Below are 25,396 nucleotides of genomic sequence, written 5' to 3' on the forward strand. Positions count from 1 at the left end.
GGACTTTCAGTTGAGGATCTCATTCAAAGGGCATGACAGTTGGTGTAAAGTAACATGCTCAAGATCACAATGTTCAAGCAGACCCACATGTAACCACCGGAAGACACAGACACTGCCAGCTAGAGGAGGGGGAGATGATACTAACCATGGTCCATCTGATCGCTCGGTTCGACATCCTCCTGATCACTGACGGGCTCTGGGAAGATGACGGCTGTGTCACTGCGACTCATGAACTCCTTAATCTTGTCCTCCTCGCTCAGACTCGGCGACGGCAAGCGCTCATCAGACTTTAGCTCGCAAGCTGAAATGGAATTCAGGTATTGAAGTCTTTACCCAAATGACAAATCTTCCACTTAATTTTCAAATTTAACGATCTCGGAATCAAATAGATCTAGTTTGTCTCATCTTCTAGAATAGGTCGAACCTATCAAAATGACCATTTGTTGGAACCGACACGATCTGTTCTTTCTGATTGTATCATTTTCAACATCATTGGTTGACTCTAAAAGTTAATTATTCTATTTACAACCAGTGAGTGTTGAAAACAGACAGGCCGACTCAGTTTGAGAATTCATCGGTAGATAGCAGCACTGACATTTACAATGTTATTCATTACTGACCACGGATGAGTACCAATTCATCATTACTCTTCTTTTCAAAAGGAATACCTTCACATAGTCAACATATTTCACATCAGAACACAGACCTTGGCAGCATAATTATATTGTCTTTTTTATACAGAGCAAAAATTGCACAAAAATAAGTTTGGGATCAAAGATAGGGAAAAATATCTGGAAGGATTCTATCATCATTACTCATAAACTATGCAGATCCAAAGGTATGTTGAAAATGCCTTAAAGTATCTTTGTTTTATTAAAGATGAACTTCAAGCCCAAAAAGTCCAAGGCTTGTGAGTAACTATTATGGTTCAAAGGGATTATTTTCCACATACCATCTGATTCTTTATTCTCCTCCATCACAACATCAACATCCTTTTCCAGCGCCTTTTCGTCAGTGTCCATGCTCGTCTCACCCTCAGCCTTGGTGTCAAGGTCACCGTTCATGGAACCGCTGTTGCTATGGTGACCACTGTTGCCGACATTGTCGTCATGGAAACCATTCATTCTCTCTTTAAACAGCTGGCCTTCGTCCCGTTTGGCCAGGCTTAGGTTTTCTTCCTCAACTGCAAAATACAAGAGAAAGTTCCATAAGACTACGGGCAAAATCATCTTCCCAATATAAGGGGGAGTGGACACTGGATCCATGATTAGAAATGAAAAATCATAACCATTAAACAGCATGGTTTAGATATATAAGTTATCTTTTTCTTGGATGTATGTGAACAAAACTTTTTGCATAGGTGGCGCCACCCATTTTTGGGGTGTAACAAGATGTTGCGATTATTATTATCCTTTATCCGTCTACACACTCACTCAGTCCTCCCCAGAACAGTTACTTCACCAGACAGGTTTTTTCTTCTCTGCAGTTATAAACCTTGATCATCTGAACCCCAAAGTTTGCCTCTGCGCATATTAATTTTCAAATTTAACGATCCCGGAATTAAATAGATCTAAATCCTATTAATGACGCACTGCCAACCTGGGCACCTGGCGCCGTCCCGGCCAATATTCTTAAAAGGTTGTTTAATTTGAGGTATAAGCCACCGTCATGGGACATACCGGTATTAGAATATCGTTGGTGTTTGAAATTTGATGGAAGGATTTGGCGCACATGTTGTAAAGAGGCTGCTGATTGGTTGATTTTTGATGGGTATTAGGTGGAGGTATTATAAGCTGCGGTGCTCAGCTGGGACAGTGACGGAGAGATGGATTGAGAATGCAGTTTATTGGATGATTAATTTTCAGTACATATTTCATAGGTGGATCTTTGTGGAAGAATGTGGAAGCCCCGGTCAGTATGCAGGAACAGGTCCAGCGGCAGCTGGTTCATTATTTCAGAACATTCTTTGAAATTGATCATGAATTTCAAGAAACTAGCGTCGAAACGTGTACAGGTCCTCCTCGGAGGCTGACCCTCTTCTTCAGATAACTGATGGTTAATGTAACAGTCTTCAGCTGTAGTGAAATTCTCATCACTGGGGTTTCCAAAGATTGAGAGCTCAAAGTCTAGCCAGGTAAAAACCACAGAAGAAACTCACACAGGTGTAAGAATGATCCAGGTGAAATTTACAAGGTCTCTAATTCGCTACTGGGCTATTACCATAGCTACACTCTGTCAACAAGAGCTAATATCGCAAAAACAACTTTTGTTTCATCGCAAATTTTCACCTGAAGTGGATACAGGTGAAAAAGAAAACTGAGATGAAATGCTCAAGCGAATACAGAGGCATATTATCACAGCTTCATGACAACAGTTCAGGTTTAGTGGAACATCACTGCCATGCCACCAAATGATATTCAGCAATTCAGAATGCTTTTCAATTATACACCAGTGTCTTCTGGGGTCTCTGGTTTCATTCTATACCTACAAGTCTACCAGAAAGTGTCTACATCAAATTCAGCAGTACGGTATTCCTATTTTGACAATTGGTCAATTTCTTGACTTCAATCTCAAATAAGTACATGAACCAATAGCTGTTCTTGTTGATGTCGTCATGCAAAGGTATGAGAACTCTCCCGTGGGTGGCAGTGACACCAACATGAAATACGACCTCTTCAGATTAAACTACTAAAAACTTTACAGGTGTTTTTTTCTGAGACTGTTGCAAATATATCACATGTTTTTCTTATCCTGTACCACGTAAGGTTGGTGAGAAACCACGTAGAAAACTACACGGACATCTACAGAGGATTTCAGGCAAAGTTACCACGGAGGAAACGTGTGAAATTTCCCAAAGAAATCCTTAGCAACAAGACAACTTCTCAAGGTATACTTGTCCCAGAGCGGGGTGTAGCTTGTCACTTTCACCTGAGGCATGGGAACCAAAGTAGAGGTCACCATGTCATGAAAGGTCACCAAACATACAAGGCGATAGATAAACACCACATACTGATTTCGTCTCGGGTTAAGGGACTGGAATGATGAATTTATGAACCACTGTTTATTGCTTAAAACATTGAGGTTTCTTATGAAGAATCAAATAAACGATCAGTGCCCTTCAAACGCCCTTCAAACGTAACAAATGGACAATTTTTATTGCAACGTGATAATTATCACTGCAAGAAACAACAAAATATCTCATCTGGCCAGCTCAGAAATCAACTGCATTAAAGGATTAAGCTAACCAGCTGGTGCTATATGGAAGTTAGTTAATAGCTTCACAGGTTGGTTATGTAACATCTTTCCAAGGCTGACACTTACTGACAGGTTGAAGGGGAAATCACTCAACCAGATAATTGGAGACAAGATACTTCATTACCTCAGGCAACCTGGGATTCAGGTGGCTAATGCTATAGCAAATGTAGAGGTAATGTGTTGGATATGGTATCTGGACATGGGGGTGATGATGCAGGCTGAAAGGAGTCTGCAGGAATCAAATCAAATCAATATTAACCCTTTCAGTACAATGATTTATGGAAGCCGGGCTTTTAGCTTTCTCCAAGCGACACAGCTTGACTTGGTTGTAACAAGCACACACAAGGGACGACCAGTTAAGGTTGTGATCGGACTTATTGGGGGAAGATGTTGATATGCTATGGTGCCAAAATGGAATTGGATTTAGACCGGACAACTTTGACAGATAGACCAACAGCAATGGGCAGCAGAGACAACAGCAAGAGACAACGTGGCAAGGTCGACTCTCAGATTCTGCACCGTACCTCAATCTAACCAGGTATGACGTTGATGATCGTCACAAGAATGTCCTCCATAAACACACATGCATCAAATCATGGCTTACGTGGCCTTCCGTGTCATGGGAAGACAAGACAACCTCGTCCCAAATGAATAAAGACAATCCAAATGAGTGCATTTGTCATACTGAAGGTAATTAGATAACCTCGGGACAAGTTTGTAGATAAACTTCATACCTTCAGAATCCAAAGTCCCAGGTATAAGCTAAATATTTTCACTGGGTGTTAATTTGCTGAGAAAGTTATCGATATAGGACATGGCACTGAGTTACTATGTGGCACAAGTTACTGAAATTCCATAGGACAATCCTTTTCATGAGAATGATTTACCTGTGAAAATATTACTGTCTCTTTGGTCTTTATAACATGCCAAGCATCTTTCTCACAATAACACAAGTGATTACAGCAGGGCCTATAGTATGTTGTCCAAAAATCTTGTCACTAACAATGGTATCATATGAGAAACACTTTCTGACTGATGGTCTGAGAGCCCATTGTGATATGCCTCCAAATTGTAACACATTTCTATAGTATTACTAGTCTACATGAGTAGAAGTTGGCATTTTCATGCCGGTCTTTTAATGTTTAAAGTGAATGTGATGTTTCGTTCATGTCAGCTTCAACATCAGTACACTTATCAAATGTTATCAAAAGGTCCAATTATGAAAATACAATTGAATAATGGGCCTCAATTAGTTTATCCCATTTCAACAAGGCACAGATCACAAAAATTATACAGAACCAAAACACATAAAAAAAATCTGACGAAACTAAATTGATGTTAAGTTGTACAAGTCAGTGTTGCATCCTGTGAATTACTGGTGATTCCAGTCAATTTCGATGATAATGACATTGGACGGTATGGACATCATGAGTGGGTGGCTGTTGTACGATGATGGAATTATTACTATTTTAGAACGTTATGACAAAATGACCGTCAGGGAAAGTTGTTCATCATGTGGAGGTATGCAGCATTTTGTCTCTTTAGCAGGAAGTATATATATAGGACCATATATGCCTTCATTCAGCACAGTTTTTCTCATTCCCTGCATCTTAACCATGAATGAGCCAATGGCGAAACTATGGTTATCGTCTTGTCGGCTGGATGGTACCGGCTGAGCATGCAGTACCTTGGAAACAGTGCAATACACAATTAGGCCGCAATACACAAATATGAGACATTGCTAGTATTGTTAAACCTGTGTTAGAGACAAGAGCACCTGGAATCCCCTTGCCACCTTGGAAACACTACAATACCCCATACACAAATTCACCGCCCATTTGATCAAGGTCTATCTGTACTCTTTCTCCCCTTGCCTCCCTGGAAACATTGCAATATACATTTTAACTCACAAGTTACTACTGATTAGATACACATCCAATATATCACACAGGTAGGCCTTAAATACCTGATGATCATCACTGGCCCAAGGATTAAAGCCAGGGGCAACAATACATGCCATTGCTGCGACTTTGGTTTATCTGATCGGCGAAATGTCTTTTTCAATTGGTTTGTTGTAGTTTACAGAAAGAAAATGCAAAATTACAAAGTTACAAAATCAGAGTCAGCATGTGAAATGAACAGGGAAGTGAGAGTGATTGAGAATCATGGTCTGGCCGGACTCACGTGAATGAATGCCAGGCCATTCCCAATCTCAAATCTCAAGAACTTACAGGTTTTCCTGATTTCAAATTATGCTGCAAAAGAACAATTTGTCGAATCAGACCAAAAAGTAGGAATACGACAATGGAATTGGATTTTGTTAGAGGGTTTAAAGACTGCATGGTATGGTAATCACAACGGTTCATTCAACAATTTTCGTTAATTTGCTGCATCATTTTTGAGAGAAGATGATATTGTGATGTACCTGATCAGAAGTCTATCAGTCACCAGATGCTGATGGAGGTACCGCCGGTACCTGATGATACCGCCTCCAGGAATTAAGGTGAATTCATAGAAATATCTGAGAATTCCATAGGTAAATTTCTTAATGAATCACAAATTTTCTGAGAATCGAGGTTACATTTTTGACTTTTGTTTCAAAACAGATGAGATCATTGTTTTTCTAACTGGTATGGGACAATGGGGTTATGATACCTGATACCTGTGAAATAATATTCTTAACATTGAACAAACCAATGAGATGGGGTAAACCATAGAATTACCACACGTCTCCATTCCATTTTTGATTACAATTTGATTGAAGGGGGGGGGGGTCAGGGGCATACATCTGTTTATAACTTAATCACCTTTTGCCTCAATGTCAATCAAATGGTGAGAGTTTTTCACTAATCTTTATGATTTCTTTCATGATTTACTTCAGACAAGACAGGAAAAGTCGGAGATAATCAGAATCTCAAAAAGCAAAGGTCTACAGTTTTAGTATGAACTAAGGTGACAATACTTCATATGATTGTATCAGAAATTAAAGCAGTGGAAGTCTACCGCTTGAATGAGAATCTGAAAAATTATATTCAGTTTCAAGATTCATTTTGAGCCGAAATATTGATTGATTACCTACATAAGGTAGGCCAACCTGTCCAGAACTGTGAAAATGTAATCGTGCCATCAAAATCCCAAATTACCAAAATGTAACAATTCTCAGAAACTTGACAAAATATAAGAAAGTGGTTCCTACCTCTTTTCATGATTGAATAGTGATATCTAGGCTGTGGTATGAACAACGTGTTACTGATTAACGGGGAGCAACACAGCGACTCCATCCTCAATTACTGAGCAGACGTCAACGTACTCCAACAAAACTTAACAAAATCCAACAAAATCACAAGAAAAGTTGCGATAATTCACAAGAGAAGTCCCGCCAAGTCATGATGATGTCAAAAAGCTGAGAAGAAATCCACAAATGGGAAACAATTGAATTGAAAAAAAAGTGTATAAGCAGATCCTATTTGTTATAAGGTGGTGCTATTCTGTCCTTATCGTAAACTGGGAATCCCAAATTCCGTTGCTCCTGTCGCGATTGCACCCACTGACTGAATGAGGATGAACAAGTGAAGATGTGAAGTTATGCAGGCTCACAGGTCGGTGAGCCTTGAAACCAGGTTGGCAGGTGGCAGCAGGGGTCTCATCGCGCTCAATCAATGGACCAGTCAGCATGTCGCATCCTCTGTTTTCTGATCAATGCACCTCCTGGTTGCCTGACCAGATAGGTTGGTGCAGCTACGGGTGGGCGGAGCCAGCAATGGTTGAGTCCGCTGGAGCTTCAGGGGGCTCATTAATTATGCATGCGTGATTGTGATGTTACAGTATGATAGTAAAGGGATTGTAAATGATCTGGCGATGATATTGAAAACATTTCTATGGGGATTTGAATGACGTTGGCTTGTGCGGAAAATCATCATTAAAGCTTAGGTGCAATTCTGGCGAGTACGCAATGGTTTGGTGTGGCATTATTCTAGGATGCTACTTTTTGGTGTGTGACTGCTATCAAGTATTAAGGAACAGAATAAGATTACATTCAAGATCTGCAGTGAATGCACCAATCCAAAGAAACTGATATTATTGGACAACTGGTTCAGTAGCAATTTCATTAACAAAAATAATGGAAAAATATCAACAAATTACAAAATGCTTTTGAGTTTGATGACAGTTTGGACTGATCAGGGAATTTGGTGTTCAATGTTTTAACGACTTCATTAACACAGCAAGCCAATGATACAATGAGTTTATCTACGAATCATAAGTAAGTGAATATCTCTGGGAATTCGCATAATGAAAATAGGAATAATTATCACACGTTTCATCAGTTTTCATCACAAAAGTTAGGCTCAGTTGTAAAACAGTGACAACATTGCAAATTTTATTAACACAATTTACCAGTGTTTTCCCTCTCTTCAGCTGGTTATGCCCAACTATCCTGATTACCACAAAGAGAACTACCAAATGTAAAAATTATTATTATTTTGCGGTAACTTTGGAACGAAAGTGTACAAGGAAGTGCTTTGGAGAGGAATTTGAGGTTTTTTGTTACAATTTTAGGACCGTTTTCAAATGTTTCTGGGATGACTTGTTGTTTTTTGATAAAAAATCTGGAAAATATTGTCCAAAATTTGGTTCAAAATGACCAGAGGATGCCACACAAATGAGACTCAGTGAAATCATCAGCTGCATACATAATTTTCAAAATATCATAATGACCCCCCTCTAGACAGCTATTTTAATCACCGATAGCCTTGATTTTCCCGGGACATGTCAATTGATGCCCTCATATCCTTGTATCGTAAAAACAAACAGTTCTGCAGGTATTGTCATTGAATTAGGTAAGTACACTAATTAGCTAAATAGTGGCTGAGCACATGGGGGTTAATTAGCCAGTATAATTAAGATGAGGGTTGGCATTCAAAGAGAATTGGTGGCACACTTCATACCTTTATTGTCTCGGCCTGCACCAATTAAACATTCTGACCCATCGATGGCACTTGGCCTCTTAAAGGTATATGGGCTCCATTATTTGTAATTTAAAGATACATAGGGTTTAGTTGTAAACACAATGTTTTTGCACAAATACAATAGAGATAATAGCGTTGTAACTTATTTTAACCGAACAGTCAGGGGGGGCCCCGGGGGGCGGGGGCCACCTGAGAACTGGCCATTGCAAAATGGGGGGATGATGACTCCAGCGACCTGCCCCGCAATGATGAATGTTTTTTTCAAGGACGACTGGGACATCAAGGACAATAGGTACAGCCATATAAATCACCAAGGTCCCAGTGATAATGATAATGATGATAGCACAGATTATACTATACCATCAAGGGGCCAGCATAAAGGTTAGGTTATCATATTCATAGATATATGGTGGTTGGATAATTTACCAATAGGTATGGAGGTGAAATTAGGCAGATGATAAGTTCATATCATAGCGACATAAAGTTTGAGGCAATGTTGTAGCTTTTCATTGTCTGAAAGCACACCATAGTAACAGACTGAAATTCATTCATTGCCGCTATAAAAAACAAAATTGTTCAAAATTGCTTTTTACGCGGCAATAATTGCTGCTGGTGAGGATATGTGGGTAACACTTGGAGGACAATTTATCAAAACAAGAAATGAGATCACATCAGTGAAATTGCGGCATAAAATTATAGCTGCAATTTTTTTCCTTGTTTCTTCCTGGTTCAGTTAGTTTGTTCAGTTTCTTTACACAATGACCACAAGTTCCTTGGTATTTGCCCTCAAAAATTTCAGCCAGGAGTTGGTCACACACGTCATGTTTTTCGTGCAAGCTGGTCAAACCAGTCTCATATCAACATTCATTAAGAAATCGTCAGTGTAAAGAAAGACTAGAGTGAGAGAAGCTGTGTTATATGCAAAATGGGCAGTCTCAAATGATTAACTTGCCAATTAAGATATTGTATGTCATCGATGTATATAATTATGATGCTGGTCCATGACTTCTTGATTCCAAAACAACACAGGTCAGGTGGGTACGTGATTCAAGGCGACACGCGCCAATGACGACATACCGGAACACAGGAGACAGGAAGGCCTCATTAGGTCCAAGAGGGCCAAGTGACATTGAGTCATGCAATAACGTCTTATCATCTTAACGGCCAGGTCATGGTGCTTTAATTGGAAATCTTGTTATGAATCAGGACGGCCATTTAATGAGAACTTTGTAATAAAATTTTAACCTAAAAATGATATTTCTGATTTTCCAACTTTTCAAGTGGAGATTTCCCTGTCGGACACTTCCAGGAAACCCAGGAGAATCAAGTGAAAGCAGTGACAACACCCAGACACGAGAACGTGATCTTTGAGGAATCAGACCATCTGTGTTTTAAGACGACATCATTCCCCACAATAGAAGTTTACCTCCAGAAAAATCGTTAGCAATTCTTTGTTATCATGCAATTAAGAAGTAATTATGTTGACTTTGTGGTCTATGGTTGCTTTCTTGTGGTTACAATAGCATTTCAGGTTAACCAGCCATTAGTAGTAGAGTGGTGTCCAGAGATTTTACACAGTTATCAAAGGAGACACTCGGAACAAGTCATGAGTGGTTGAAAGTTAAGAGAGGTACTGAGATACCTCTCAGCAGAGGAGAAGGCTGATTGATCCTTTTTGGAACTCTGAACAACCCCCAAATCCCATGGAAAAGTCTGAGATATGGGCCAAGACCAAGGCTAAAACTATGGACTCAACCTGGCCACATCTTGTGTACCTATTGTCCAGTAAATCACCAATATGTCACAATAGGATTAATAGCTAATGATATTGGTGAATGAAGGATTAGTGGCCTGGAGGTATGTCTGTCGTATTGTCCACCTGGCAGTTTGACTATCAAGAAGGGATCAGACTCTAGACAACAGGGCATAATTTCATAAGCGTCCTTTTGGATAAAAGTTCCCACAGCTGACTTTATAATGGCGGCGAGTCATATCAGAAATGTGTTTGTTGAAGGTTCTCTGAATATGATATGATTTAGAACATCTACAGAGTGATCTAAGTGGGAGGATAGTGTCAACACTTCAGCTCCTTCTTCCCTTTTCCTCATATAAAAGATAACTGAATCAAGAAAATGACGTGAAATTATCTATCAGAAAGTGTTCCTCCCCATTCAGTTGCATAACAGCCTCTTAAACGCTTCCTCTACTGAACACTTCCTCCCCAAACAAAACACAATCCTTCAAATATCTCCCACACATCCAGCCACTACCTGGTCCTCATCTATTTTCAGCACTAATTAAGCCATAATTAATGTGACATTACATCCTTGTTTTAATGAGCACATGGCAGGCATGATGTCCGCCGGTGGGATACTTCCTTTATCTTACTAACAATGTTCCTGGTTTCCTGGTTTTACGTTTCCTTGTTTGGCCCGACATCTGTGCTTTTTCAGTATGCTGTGTTCCAGATATTTCAACAATCTTAATAGCAAAACAGGTTATCTTCATACTAGACAGGGGTAGACCAAGGACTCCGAGAAAGCGGGTACTTCAATAAACTCAACATTCAAAGAGTTTTCAAAATTTCACAACTTTGGTCAATTCCCCCTGAATCAACCTTTGCTAGTCTCTTTACTCCAGACTCTTTTATATCTAATGATATCATAGTCATATTTTCATTAATCAGCCTTCGTTATTGTTAGTCTTTAGCATCTTTCCAAGCAAAGGGGATCAAACACAACAATGGGGGAAACATCATATTCTTATCAAACACCTTTGTCTCTGATATGATAAGGATTTACTTCACAAGAGGACAAGATAAGACCTGGCAAACACTTCAACACAACTTGTAATTGGGAGTGTCCTGACAATGAAACTGACATCCCTTCTCAGCATAGGAGCCAATCATTATATCTGATGGATGTCCACAACAAAGGGACAAAACTTGGCTAAGGGAAACACAAGGATTGTTTGACAATAAAAGCATGATTACATCACTGTATAAGTAAATCCTGAGTCACTTAAAAGTATGATCAATTATATGACCCAATTATATATTCATCAATGCCAGGCTAAAAGAGCCACAGGAAGACCACTCACGAGATATCTTAACTCTACTAATCAGACAATGAAAACGATGATTATGACATGGCGGTCTTTGTGTCTGGGGTGAGAGGATGTGGCTCCTTGACCAGGCATGATGCCTCACAGTGGGAACCTGTGGCTCTCATGCTTCCTGGTAATTAGCTTCCTTGTTTGGCTCTCGGTAAGCCAGGAATGAGCGGAACTCATCCTGTTCAGAATTCTTAATGGTGGTTTCTAATCTTAGGTGAGAATGTTTCACAACTTCTGTTAGCTACAGCAGTCACAAAAGCAACGTTTTCATGCAAATTTGGACCTTTTTCCAACAAAAAGTATGCCCATGTGACATCAAGAATGAAAATATCAGCAAAAAACTGAAAATATTGCAAAGAAAGAATGCTGAATCCTGGCTTGATGGCTGTGTCATCTCTGACACTAGATACCTCAGCGCCCTGAAATTAACAAAGTCAATTCACGGCATAATTCGTGTTTACAAAGTCGTCATACTGAATAAATTTGCAGCAGAATATCGCTTGTTGTATTTTGTCGTATTTGCACCGCTTTGTATCATTCTGGCATGATTTGCAATCTGACGATAGACATGTTCTACTTCATCAGCTTCACCTACATGAAGCTGTACATTTGGTATGAGAAACCGAACATTTCACTTGTGGTGTTCTGGTCATCTGAAGGTGAAACTAAACTTGAAGTCTGTGTCACCAAAGTTTTTCACCATAACGTACACATTTTGTACCAGAACATGTACAAATGTAGAGAAATCCCGTCCGCCTTGAGATGGATTGGGCATCTATGTGTTTGCCTCATGTATTGATCTTGGCATAACTTGTCTCTTCACCGGGGAAGTATCGATGTGCAATCATCGCGCATTGTTATAAGGAGTTTCCTGAACAAGTATAAGAATTCATCATTGAGAAAGTTATCTCAGATTATAGCATTTTAGCCAACTGGGAGTAGAATGTGGAGTCGTGATGTTTGGTTGGAACCGGCATGCTATAAAGGGCCTTCCCAGATCTCTGTCCTGGCGTGATCGGCGTTACGATGCAACGGGGCAGTGCACGTTCCACGGCAAGTTCATATCAAGCGACCAGAATATGATGCGTTTGTTTCCCTTTCCACCTAAAGCATGATGGGAAATATCGGGGGAATTCTACCATTAATTGTAACTGCATCGTCAATATGTAATTATAGTGTGGTACTTCATTGCGGTGGCGATCAAAACCCTGCGTCACATGCGGCCGTTTGTTTCACTTACGGTGGACAAATGTTCATCCATTATGAATGAAGCATAAGTGAATTGATGCTCAGGTCGCAACAAGACATTATTAAATTTCGGGAAATGGTTTTGATCATTTACATTAGGATGAAGGGGAAACGACCGGGAAAACAGATGGCAACAGTGACTTGAGGTGGGAGTTAGGAAGCAAAAAGCGGCCTTCCAAAATTGTCCCAAATCTGCCTAAATCCTGTCATTATTTTGTTAATTTCTTCATTTTCTAACAAATATTCCAGTGCTCATCTCAGTGAAAGTCTCACCATGGAAATTGTGCAGTCCTTTACGCACAATTCAAAGACAGATTTCCGAAGTAACCTTGGTAACCTACATATCAAATTGATCTTTCACCTCAGCATGAATGGCACCCAAATCACATGAGGTAGCAAGTTTGTAACCCTAGTATTAACCTGTAACAGTTCAGAGACCCCATGATGCAAGCTCTCCCATCCCCAGCAGCCCTACTGGCACCCAAAATTACGATTCTGCATTTTCCTGCAAAATTAGGTGAATATGATACTGAATCCTTAGTAACCAACAATACTGCAGTGGTGACCCCTGCATTCATCGGCTCTACCACCCCCAGGTGCCTCCATCCAACAGTAGTCCCTCATCCCAGTGAGGGTATCACCCCTGAGGGAGGTATCACCAGTTACCTGGTTACAATGTAAGCGATTATCTCACATAAAGAGGGTATCATTGGTCTCAAACCCCCACCAAGGGCTATATAGAAACTCACTCTGATAATTCCAGGGTTTTATGCATAGCTGGTGATGATACTGGTCATTAAGACACAGATCCTATGAAGGTTGATTGTCTGAGGCATAATCAATATCAAGGGGCAAATTTCTAATAAGTTTTCAACAAAAGCAATTAGAGTTTAAATTTTGGAGGGTTCACTGAGTTTTTCAGTCATAAATGAGACAAGGAACTCGACCTTATTGACACTTTTGTTGAGGATCTAAAATTTGACCTGGAATTCTGAGTTAGATTTAACTTGGAAACATTTTGTCCACTGAAATGCATCAGGAGAAAAGAAACTGCCAAAATTATCATAAAACAAAATTCCTGACAGACTTGGTTTCAGCCAAAATTCTTTAGCAATCAAATTATGGACCTTAAAGAGTAAAATACAACTGAATGGCAACTAGGTGATAATCTAGGTGATCAACTCTTTATCTAGTTAACCCTTGACTGGATTATCACCTCAGCAATGAGATAACCATCATAGGCCTATCCACTTCTTGTTTCCACCTCAACTGGTTTTAGATTCACCTCTACCTGAGTGCGATCACATGTCCTTATCCACACATACCTGTACATGAATATACAGGTGGTGCAGACTAGTTAAGATGATTCCAACCGTCCCAAGGTATAGGTGAAGTTGAGGAAGGTTTCAAGCAAACTTGGTCAGATTCACCTGTAGATATTTGTGTGCAGTTGTACAGGTAACTCAGGCGTGCCAGGTGAAATTATCTATGGGTAGGAACCTTTCTTCAGTGTGGAGACTTTGTTTGGGTGGAGACAGGGCCTTTTTGACCCCTTATTGTGTCAGGGATGTTATCTCTGTTACTTCCTGTTGGTTTTCAGTTTCTTCCACTTCTCAAGGGTTCAGTTAAAGGGAACTGTAGACAGGAGCTCAGGGTTCAAACTGGTCATCTTCAGGTGGCTCATCTCCCACAGTTAAGAGGAGTGGGTCGTGTTTGATTCAGCATCAAATATCTCCTGGCTTGTACAAGTATGAATAGAGACTCCCTATTGGCGACTTCATGTAACATGATATGAACTGTCCAGGCTCCTAACTATAGACTCCCTTTAACATTGTAAAAAGTGTTAAAAAGTAAGTATTGCCATAAACAATACCACAAATCATATTTCAGTATATTTCCCTCATACTATTATTCCAAGTAACTATACCCTGATTACGGAATCTGATGCCATGATGGTTTTGTCCAAAGTGTACTCAATGAATGACGAGTAACAGGAGCTATTTAATCTTTTCAAATTATCCAAATTGTCCAGAAAATCATCAGTGCTTTTTATGGCAAATGCACCCCATAACTTTTCTCTGCGGATTGTTGCAAAAAGTTTTAGTTTCAAATTGATACGGGCAAAACCAATCAAATATCTGAATCCGTTTCTTTGACTTTTCTATTAGTCTTATCAGGGATGGGAGAACAGAGTCACTGGCCAAACTAGAAGGAACTCGGTGTTTTACAAGACCCCTTTAACGGCCCGATATAGGCATGTGTTTAGCTCTGCGGAGTTTGATTGCATCAGGATGTGTTTTTAAAGGAGCCATTGCCGTTGGATCGTTGCCGGAATGTCTATGAGTTTACAATATCATCATCAAATAGGATGAGTTTTAGGTCGTGAAAATCTGCGGAGGAACTGCCTTTCTAGAGGTGTGGTTGATGTTCTCTGTGGCCCGTCACCAAAGTTAAGCAACACCGATAGTGGTTAATTGGTGGTTGGGTGACTGAGTACATCAACAATTACATCGTGTAGTGAAGTGTCCGTCTCTAGTCTGCAGCAAGGTTTTTTAGAAATAGCCTCAACTACTCCTTGTCCTTTCATCGGTGATTCGTCACAACAATTCGTATCGCAAGTAACTGTATCAGCGATCACAGATCTACATGTTGATGATGACGTCCCTGTGTTTTGCCATGGAATCCTGAGAAGCTGCACTCTTTCAGATGAAGAGACGTCCCACACTTTCTCTGTAAACTGTCACAATGAGGAACTTTTATGCAATGTCCTTATCAATAGCCCATTTCAACCTTCTCGCATGACAGGTGATCCACAAGTTTTGGCATCATACAGCACATTGTACAGAGACAAAGAAGCAAAGATGTTGCTCTGAGTAAGTGAAGGTGAACTAGTATGGAGAAGAGGACATATTTCAGCATCAGGGGAGCAAAGATACATCAGAGAACCTGAACCCTTCTCAGAAAGCAAAAGTGATGAACCCCACATTCTATGAGTTGGGGATTACTCCTCTTCCTACCAGTGCGACACCCACATCGTACCCAGCACTTGAAATAGTTTACACCATCTTGACGAAGTGGGCGCCCTATCCAATATTCACAATCGGGTTTTTCGGAAATACTCTCTCCCTGCTTATAACCACTAAACAGGAGAATCGGCACATTACGACTTGTGTTTACATGACGGCACTGGCTGTCATTGACAATATGTTCCTTGCCCTTTGGATCCTTTCTTCTAGCCTAACCTACCACGGGCTTGGTGACAGTATTCAAGACAGACACACCTTTCACAGGTAAGCCGGAATACCATGAGTGTGATTGGCTATCAGGCTTGCATACTTCTATATCGCTTTCTACCAACATTTTGTCCGAATTTATGCAGTGCTGGAGGAAATCCTTGCACATCCTAAGGTCTTATGATTAGTGAAAAGAGGCCAAAAGGTAGAAAAAAATATTTGGACTTAGAAATTTTTTCAACTTCAGTCAGTTAAAAATTTTGAAAATTTTTCAAAGTCAAAAAAGTTTTGGGACTGATGATGTTCGTTCATTTTGAGCAGAAAAAAAACCAGTGAAAAAAAAATTTGGACTCCAAAATTTTTTCAACTTTCAGTCAGGGCAATTAGACCCTTTGGTCGGGTTAGAGGGGTGATATTGGTCATTGGGACGAGTACTGGGGTGGTTGTGTTACCAGGACCATTCGGGACCGGCGATTCTTCGTCGTCATAGCGGGTGGTTGCCGACCGGGGTTGCACTGTATCTAATGATTTGACATCTCATTATCTATTTTCTTTTCAGAACACTATGGTACCTCTTCTACACGACCGTACAGGTTTCCCGCCTCATACTGGCCGCCATGACGGTTGACCGCGCATACGCTGTCATGTTTCCATTGGCTGCAAGGTCCATTTGTACTGTATCAAAAACAATAAAAGTCATCCTGTTCATGACATTAATCCCAACTTTAGTTAACATCAGCATGTTCTTTACCTTTGATGTCTTATTCATTGGAACGCCAGACGAAACCGGCCTCCTACATTTCCCTCAAATGCCATGGGTGGAAGTTTTCTTTGGAACGTGGACTTTACTTATAGCCGTGGTGATACCTTTCATAATAATTTTGATATCAAACATCATAATCATATATGGTGTCAGGCGCGCGGCCACCAATCGGAGCAAGATGGCTGACGGAACGGGTAATAACGCAAAAGAGAATCATTTGACAAAAATGCTGATACTAATATCAGTAGCTTACGTTATTCTGTGTTTGCCATATGGGATTAGTGAAGTCGTGTTAAAGCGTCCAGAAGTCGCAGCTACATACGACCTCAGCTCCACCTATTGGCGACTGAGGTTATTAGTCGTCACATTTGCCCTCTCCCAAATATCGGCTTTGAATCACGTTGTGAACTTTTATCTTTATATTCTCGGCGGCGGTAAACACTATCGAGATGATGTCAAACAAGTGTTCAAGTCATGTTGTGGGACGAAGGCATAGCACACAGACTGTCTCTCCTTGAACTGTGAACCGTGACGCCGAAAGGCTTGTTATACTTACTTCATAGTTTGCGCACGCATATCATGCCGACTCAAATCCTACTGCTCGTACAGGCAAGAGGCAATAGACTTTTAGTCGCTAGTATTTGTATGCATTCGTACACAGAAATCCTCCCAACTCCAACCCTAACTTGATGTCACAGATTGTTCATCATGCCTACAGTATGTATACAAAGTCAGCAAATGTTAGCTTGAACCAGACGATAGGCAATTCAACTTGACTTTGACCAGGCTCAGCATGCATCATGCACTACAGCTTGTACACAAACTCAGCCAAACTCATCTTGAATTGGACTATATATTGGAGTTCACTTGAGCTCTCATTCATAGATTCATGACTGGCACGGAGGGATCATTAGATAGTCCTCCGATGTCGGAATCCTCACGTTATAGTAGATCTAGATCATACAGTAATGGATTCATATAAATGCGGTTGTTGGGGTAGCTCTCCGAAACTGAGACAAATCAGTAGGTGGACACAGTTTTGGTGATTTGCTTTTTTTTCAAAGTTGGTGCATTGAAATGATAGTTTATACAAATACAGTAGAATGTCCCTATTAGGCACACCCTTGGGACTGACAAGTCATGTCCTTATTGATGAGGACGCCACGGTATCGTATAAGCTCCCCAGAGGTGAGCTAAAAAATAAAAGCTGTTTTACCAAACACAGTAAAATCAAGAGGGGGGGGGGGGGGGTGCAAATAGTGGAGAGTAAGAGCCTCCAAATAGCATGTAAATAATATTCATTCAATTTTCTCAATGCATACACATGTTTACTACATGAGAGATTGCGCTGATTTTACCGATATATTTCCCGATAAGCATCGCGTAAAGCAGAAAACATGATTTACAGATTGCGACTACTTTATGCCGCCATTTTTTGTCGATGAAAGGTGAAGTTTATGGCATCGTAATCTAACGCCATCTCACTAGCTGTCAGTAAGGCTTGCACAGGGTAGACGCACATGATCTTATCATTTTAGTCAGCTCATTACGCGGCAGAGAATAAAAATATTATTGGAAAAACAAGCAAGATCTGAGAAAGATGCGTTATTTTGAAACTTAATTAATGTTAACTCATTAGTTGTAGAACTCTTAATTAGCGAAGTTTTGAATCATCGTCGTACCCTATGACAGGAGCTTTAATCAAGTTTTACATTCTGAAGTATGAAAGGGTTAAACGTATTCGTCATTAATTGTCATCTTTTTAGATTCGTTATAAATTAAAGAAATTACTTGATGCAAATTAAACTTCTTTTCAAACACAGAAATTGAAAATCAAAGTTTATATTTTTGTAAAACTTGAATGAAATTACTTCAGTGATACTGATCATGGTGTTGGCAGAAATTGTGAAAAATGGGTGAAATTTGTCATCAACAATTCTCAAATCTATCAAAACTTTGCATATTGTGAGAGTAAAGTTGAAGAATTGCAATTAATTCCAACAAAATGCAAAACTGATGAAAACTTCAAAATTGCATCTGTTTCTTAGATCTGTATCAGAATTAACGAGATTTTAGAAATTGATAACTGGAGTTATGATTCTTGAAGCTGTTCATAAAACAGTCAAATTTACAGATGGTTATCCCTAATTTATAAATGCACAGTTCCTGTGAAGTCGGCAATACTGAATTGCAACAGAAAAGGTACATAAACATTCTAACAATTGCTTATGTACCCTTTTAGATGCATCCTCCTATAGCCCTCTACAAAGTGATTTAGTAAATACACGTTTGACTTCTGGGCACAAAATAGTGATATGGACAGGGTATTCAATTGACGGTCCCCAGGCAGCTCTTTGCAAAGTTAGGGGCGAGGTTCTGCGATGTGATTTCGACTTGCTGATAAAAAGATTCCATATACAAACACAGGGTGATGCTGTACTGTCATATACTAGAGACACCTATTGGTAACTTCAAGTAACTTAATCTGCCCCACCTTGTTCTGAAAGAGAGTCTCCCTTGAAAGCTGTGCAGAGTGAACAGGTGCCTTTTCACCAGCGGCAGCGAATCCCGCCAGAGTCGAAATAACTCTTCCACTCTCCATTCATCTGGAGTTGCCTTCTGTCTCATTTGCATAAACATTATTACGCCATCCGCAGCCAACACTGCCTAGTTTTTACCTCCGTCAATAGCCATTAAATTTACATTGAAATCTCGTCTTGTAAGGCGTGAAAAAATACCAGCATGCTGCACGGAAATTAACATATTGCCGATAACTCATTAGTCGGTTTTGAAATTATTCCTAACGGTAACCGGGGGAAATGATGAAGTTTAAATTCGTACCATGCGGTGCTCGACGTGTAACGCTCAATTGTCCCGTGTTTAATTTGTTTTTTATTAAGAAATATTGATATTCGTGGCAAGTATTTAATAAAGTTGAAATCTGCGACGAAGGACCCCGAAGAAACAAATCACGGTGAGCGTAATTTATCAAAGAATGTCGATCTTTTGCAAAATAAATCTGAACACCGTCTTTAAGTTACAGAAATTGTGCAGGTTCTTTTTTAGTCCTGGTGTTGATAATTACACTTTTGTAAGTCTTCGATGCAATTTACATCAAGCTGCGGCATTTCTTGGGAGATGACATTTCTCACCAGACACCTAGTGCATCATTAACTGCTTTTGGAATTCCATGCTGTTATCATTAACGGATCATTAATTAGGTTCCATTGTTTCTCATGTGGGCAACAAATTGTGACCAAACCAACGAAAAAGAAAACGTGTTAATCTCACCCCAACCCAGAATTGATCACCAAAGCCCAATAACATGAAAGAAGACCACTTTCTATGCAGAGTGCGACTATAACCGTACCTCTTACAGAAGATCATCGGCATTCAAACCAAAGCTTGCTCTGAAGTATGCGCATCTCAAAAACATATCACACGCAACGATCGGATATCAATTTGCTAACAATTATACTGCAATTTTCATGTGCAAATGTGAGGTATTGTTTGGTACCTAAGACTCAGCAGACGAGGTTTGTTGATTTCTCCCTCTTGAGGAATTCGCTCGAACAAATAAGTAATTTGTAATATTTGAATGATAATAACACTCATGCTTTCGCGTTGTCTTAAGATAGCGATCCTGCGTCCCGTTAGCATGCGTGATTCATTGAGCAATCTTAGGTAGAAGTACACCACAGTCGAGTGTTTGGCTACGGGGAAGTCACGGCGACTCCTCGTTCTATATAATTATGCTTTTGTCGCACGAGTAGTATTGTATTTATTTTGGTGATGAAACGTATCGAACAACGCTCGAGATATTTACAAAGACGGCATCCCGGGTATCGTGAGGTGGGCATAATTGAAATCTCAAGTATTTGGTGAAATAAATTGATATTTGGGTTTAATTTTCATCTTTTGATACTGCCGTCCTTGTAGAAGACGAAAGTGGGTTGAGCTTCCACGGGTTTACATACATGATACTTACATTGCCGAAGATGATGGGTTTAGCGATGAGAAGTTTACCGTCATCCAGCATTAGGTACGCAACATCTCCAAGATGAGTTTGGCAGTTAACATGGGATGGCAGACACTACTTAAGTCGAGGTGGGCATGAATGCATACGAATGTACGTGAGACACCAATCTGAGTGGCGATGAGTTAGCATCAAGAAGAACCAACTCCGCATCATCTTTGGGCCAGTAAGAACATCCACTGGTTCACTCTTGTTGCATTAGTCGGCCGAATCGTACATCCATTGATATCAATATGACCCTGAGAAGTCATCCCAACCAATTTTCTCTCAATGAAGTTCAAATGTGGTAGTTGTACCCAGTTTTCTATCATGTTTGGGTCAGTGAGAACACAAAATTTCATTCTTGATATTTAAGTGGGTCTAATTGATCAACAATGTGTCCTTGAGGAATGAAGGGTCCTTAAACATCAACTTGACACTCAGGGACTTCCAACTCTAATTCATTTCCCGAAATCAATCGTCACAAAGAGATCTTTCTGAGGAGCACAAACTGATGGTGGCCCAGCCCTCAGTGCAGGGGCTATCAGTGGTGAATCCACGAGTTCAAGAAAGAGGAAGTCTCCCCTTCCCTTGGTCATTTCAGCCCTGTTATGAGGACCGAGTGGCACTTCCCAAGCTTCAAACCCACAACCTTCTGATCACAAGCCCGACCCTCTTCCACTGTTCCAACCCTCTTCTTTATTCAGTGAGAAGTCTATCACCTCACGAATGAAGGACTCGTACCTTCTCCTGGTGAGAAATGGAGCCCAGTGCGATATTTATGTAAAACTGGACAGGACAATTTGAAGAAAATCGATAAATTTAATCTTGAAGTGACCTAGTCTGTCTTTAGTTTCAATATTTGACCTTGATATTTCCTCAATTCCGATAAAGACTTTGCTGCTTGAAATGATGTGCGATAGTTTCAGCTTAGTGCACCTATAACTATCTGGAAGGTTGAATTCAAAAGTGAATTACGTTGTTTTTTGCTCAAGAAGCCTTTAAGGAACATGGCAATGAGATCTGGCACTTTACCAGTTCAATATTCTCAAGTCGCATCTCTCATTCACATCGCACCTTCTGCACAATAACAACTCAATTGTTATCGTAATAAACATTTTCAATTTCATTATCGTCGCAGCCGCCACTTGTCCGAAGAAGCACCACATGAGTATCACCATTTTCTTCGGTTTGCTCATTACACTTTCTTCGTTTGACAGATCCCGTTACAAATCGTCACGTGAAGAGTGCCAGCTTACTTCACACGAGCGTAACACGAGTTCTGAGGAGCACTCTCCACATTCAAAATGCAGATGGGTTATTAATATGCACTTACTAATTGTCGGAGAAGTTTCAGTCAGATGTAGGTACATTCACGGCCGCTCCGATCAATGCCACAAGGAACGCGGAGCCAAGAATCCAGTAATAAAATAGCAGCACAAACGACCTCCTCGGACGATGTGAAGTAAGAAGTATTACGCACAAGACGGCTCCATTTTTAATTAGACCACGTTTTCCTTTTTTTTTGTGGTTTAATTGCAGTGTGTTTGACAGACAAGATGTTTTCATGTTTCAAATGAAGTTCAGCATTGTTTTTGCTGGAGGCAATCAACACGTCCCACTCAACTTGTGGATTCATCTCGTCTTGTTGTTGGGTTTCTCATATTTGAAAGCTCGCCATGAAAACTAAAGAAAGATCAATGATTTGGTTGATTTTTGGTTTGGGGATACATTTGTATACTGCAGCTTCATCAACATTTCACAAATCAACCCAACTCCTATAAGGGTTAAGCGCCCTGCCCATAGACACATAGAAAAATAACTGCTCATGAGCAATTGTGCATAATGAGCAATGTAAATTACACCTCGGCTAATGAACCTAATAGCCAGGCTAATTAGCCCCTCAGAATATTGTTGTGGAAGCTGACGTTTGTTCCTGATGCGATCTTGTACCTTTATGATTCTCAACAAAAGATCAATCAACTAAATTGGCCATCAATTTACAGATTTGCTATTCCATCAATCATACACACTCCCTAAGAGAAGTGAGCACTGCTGAAGGCAGCAGTAGCATGGTGTAGTACTCTTCATACTTTGGGGATGGGATGTAGCTAAACCAAGATGCTGAATTAGCCGATTAGACCAGTACACTGCAGGGGGAGTGCAAACAAAGAACAGCACAGCATAATTCCCAATTGAACCCAACTGCTCTCCTGATGCACCCTGGTTCACTTTAGTCCCGGCCACTATCAAAACCTACTCCGTTGGAAAAATGATTAATCGGGGTGATAAAAGTTTCAATGTACTCCACATGTAAATAACTCGTTTTACATACACTATCGTAAATGCGCCAAGGGATTTTAATGCCCATGCGGCAATTTTTATTCGTTGAGGAAAACTACATTCAAATGATGAAATTGCCTGGTTCTCTGGCCAGTCTCACTGTCTGCGCTGGCTTCGAAGGTTACAATAATCAACAACAGAGGCTAATGCAAAATTATGGCGCACATTCATCCTGGTGTTTTTCAAAATTTTGTTTGATGGCGATGACGGATCTGTAATTGTATTTTTTAATGAGTGGCCACTGTATTGTCACATGACGCATGCAAGATTATGGTCTATTTTGCTCAGGGAAGTTTTTTCGATGAATTTGTCTCAGATATCTGTATGTCTGTTTGATGATTAGGTTGGACAATGTTGTTGATAACAAAGAGGTGATCTCCCTGTTTGATATTCTCAAAAAAACCTAATCATACATTTTGTCCCCGGATTTTCAACTTCACTAACGTGACCACCCCGGTAAGGCGACCATTCAACCTCGGTCCCATGAGTGGTCGTGTTAGCGGGGTTCCACAGAATATCTTAGGTGGTCTTCGATGGATACCGTCACGAGAAAAGAAACCACAGTCATGAAATGCTAACAAAATTCCACCCCAAATAAAAAAAGCCAATCGACTCAGCAACATAGCCAGTGACTAAATCAGACTCGCGTCCCACCACCTTAATAATGTGTCACTTCTTTCATTTAGCACTTCATTAGAATTCCAACCCGTCACCTAAAATGCTACCGTGAAACTTTTTGAAAGCGCTGACAACAATTTGTCGTAACCTCCCGTCAATTTCCTCGATAAATCTAAAGGCCACTGGGCAATTTTTCCGATAAACACGTCGATATCGGCCTGGACGGTGATAAATAAGATGACGGTGGACGCGTAACTTGATTTCTTTCCCTACCTACCAGTTTACATACACTTGTCATCTGACATCAGTGTCGACTCCAACTTAAGTTGACGGGAAACTTTTGAGTGAAATGTACATGAATGCAAAGTCGATTCAAGCCAATTTGGTGTGAAATTGAAAATGGTGGAAAATTCTGTACATTTTGTGTAGGAATGTACATGAATGCATTGCAAATTCAAGTCAATATGAGCTGAAACAACAACTGAAATTGACTTCAAGTTGATTTGGCAGAAAATGCCTTACATTATGTACAGGAGTCCCTATACCGATGTACAGGAATCACAGCCAACCTGACATGAATCAGACGTTCATTTTGATTGACAAATATCATTTTGCTCCTCAGTCACGAAGAAAGGAAAACTTGGCGTTGATTACGTGGGTATTCATGCGCGAGGCATGTCAACGGTGTCGAACAATAGCGCCGAATGGCTACCGCTTGTCATTACCCACAATCCAATGTTATTGAACCGGTGGCGAACAGGTCGTAATTTGTGCGGATTGAATGGAACTCTTCGGAGGAGAAGGAGATGATTTTATCAAATCTGATTTATTTGCTCAATATTCGCTTTTTGTTATTTTGATAAATACGATCGACTCTTACGCAAATTTGCATAGGTATTGTTGAGGCTGCATTTCAATAATACTTTAAGTCGATCTTAATGGATGAAACCAGAATAGGTTGCACAACTATGAGGTGAAGAAAGGCATATCACTCCTGAGATCATGGGTTCGAAAGCCGGTCGGATGCTTCCTTGTGTGAGAGGCCTCCTCTCCCTGACAGCTATTGCTGTACCTCCGAGGGAAAGTAAGCCTAATAACCCTACATGATTAAACAGACTGGATCCTTTGTCTATAGACATCAGTGAGAAATTTACTCCATTTCCCCCCATTCATATCTATCTAAATGAGAATCTCTGCACAAGTCGTCTTCACATATCAATCAACCAATACCTATACCTTCCTCAAAAAGCAGAAAAATTAAACGTCGCACAGACCAATTGACTATTGATTCCTCTCCGACTGAATCATGTGAAATAGCGCCGAGTCAGAGTCGGGATACGGCCGAGGGAGAGAGGTGAACAGGGCGCACGATCAATTCCTCATGTTTCACTCGTCTTTGATGAAATCGCTACATTCCCGTTTCGCGGAATAAATTAGTATTTGTTTTCAATTGTGTCATTAGGCAGCGACAGTTGTTCACCGTGGTGTGTTCAGGAATGCGCTGACTTCGAGTGGAGATGATGCTGGGGTTGTCATGGATGATGGGCCCTTGTTGTAGTAATACCACCTCAATTGCCCATTCTGGGGTGACTAATATTCATGTAGATGTCTTGTCTTCATGATTTGATTGCTTTATGACAAATTTCTAGTTGTCCTTGTAAATTGTTAGTTTCATACTGAATGTACTAAGAACTGAAGGAATCGAGCCATTGGATGAATTAACAGACGATTCGAGAGGAGATTGAAGCTTGTCAAAGTAAAATCACACTCTTAGTTTCGTATGAAATGTATTTGGGCCTGAAAGAGAAGACAAGTGTCCTGCCATTGAGAAAGCCATAAG

The 25,396-nt window shown here is 40.3% G+C and overlaps 2 protein-coding genes across 3 annotated transcripts in view; one reads left to right on the top strand and one right to left on the bottom strand.

Moving 5' to 3' along the window:
• The window catches only part of LOC135498266 (zinc finger E-box-binding homeobox 1-like), a 137,778-nt gene that overhangs the window by 10,921 nt on the left and 101,461 nt on the right, over positions 1-25,396 (bottom strand). The window contains exons 1-3 of one of the 2 annotated variants that reach the window (XM_064788492.1): positions 6,452-6,786; positions 953-1,183; positions 146-301 (exon numbers count right to left, since the gene is read on the bottom strand). In XM_064788492.1, coding sequence (XP_064644562.1) covers positions 146-301; positions 953-1,183; positions 6,452-6,536 — 472 coding nt within the window. In that variant the 5' untranslated portion in view covers positions 6,537-6,786. Of the gene's footprint in view, positions 1-145; positions 302-952; positions 1,184-6,451; positions 6,787-25,396 lie in introns of those variants that run through there. The other variant, XM_064788491.1, reaches the window with a different exon arrangement.
• On the top strand, positions 15,173-21,277 carry LOC135498293 (galanin receptor 2b-like). The gene is made up of 2 exons (XM_064788541.1): positions 15,173-15,874; positions 16,377-21,277. Exons 1-2 carry the CDS (start codon positions 15,558-15,560, stop codon positions 17,074-17,076), a joined length of 1,017 nt encoding a protein of 338 aa, XP_064644611.1. The 5' UTR covers positions 15,173-15,557; the 3' UTR covers positions 17,077-21,277.

This window comes from Lineus longissimus, chromosome 13, assembly GCF_910592395.1.
Source record: "Lineus longissimus chromosome 13, tnLinLong1.2, whole genome shotgun sequence".
In the NCBI taxonomy this organism is placed as follows: Eukaryota; Metazoa; Nemertea; class Pilidiophora; order Heteronemertea; family Lineidae; genus Lineus; species Lineus longissimus.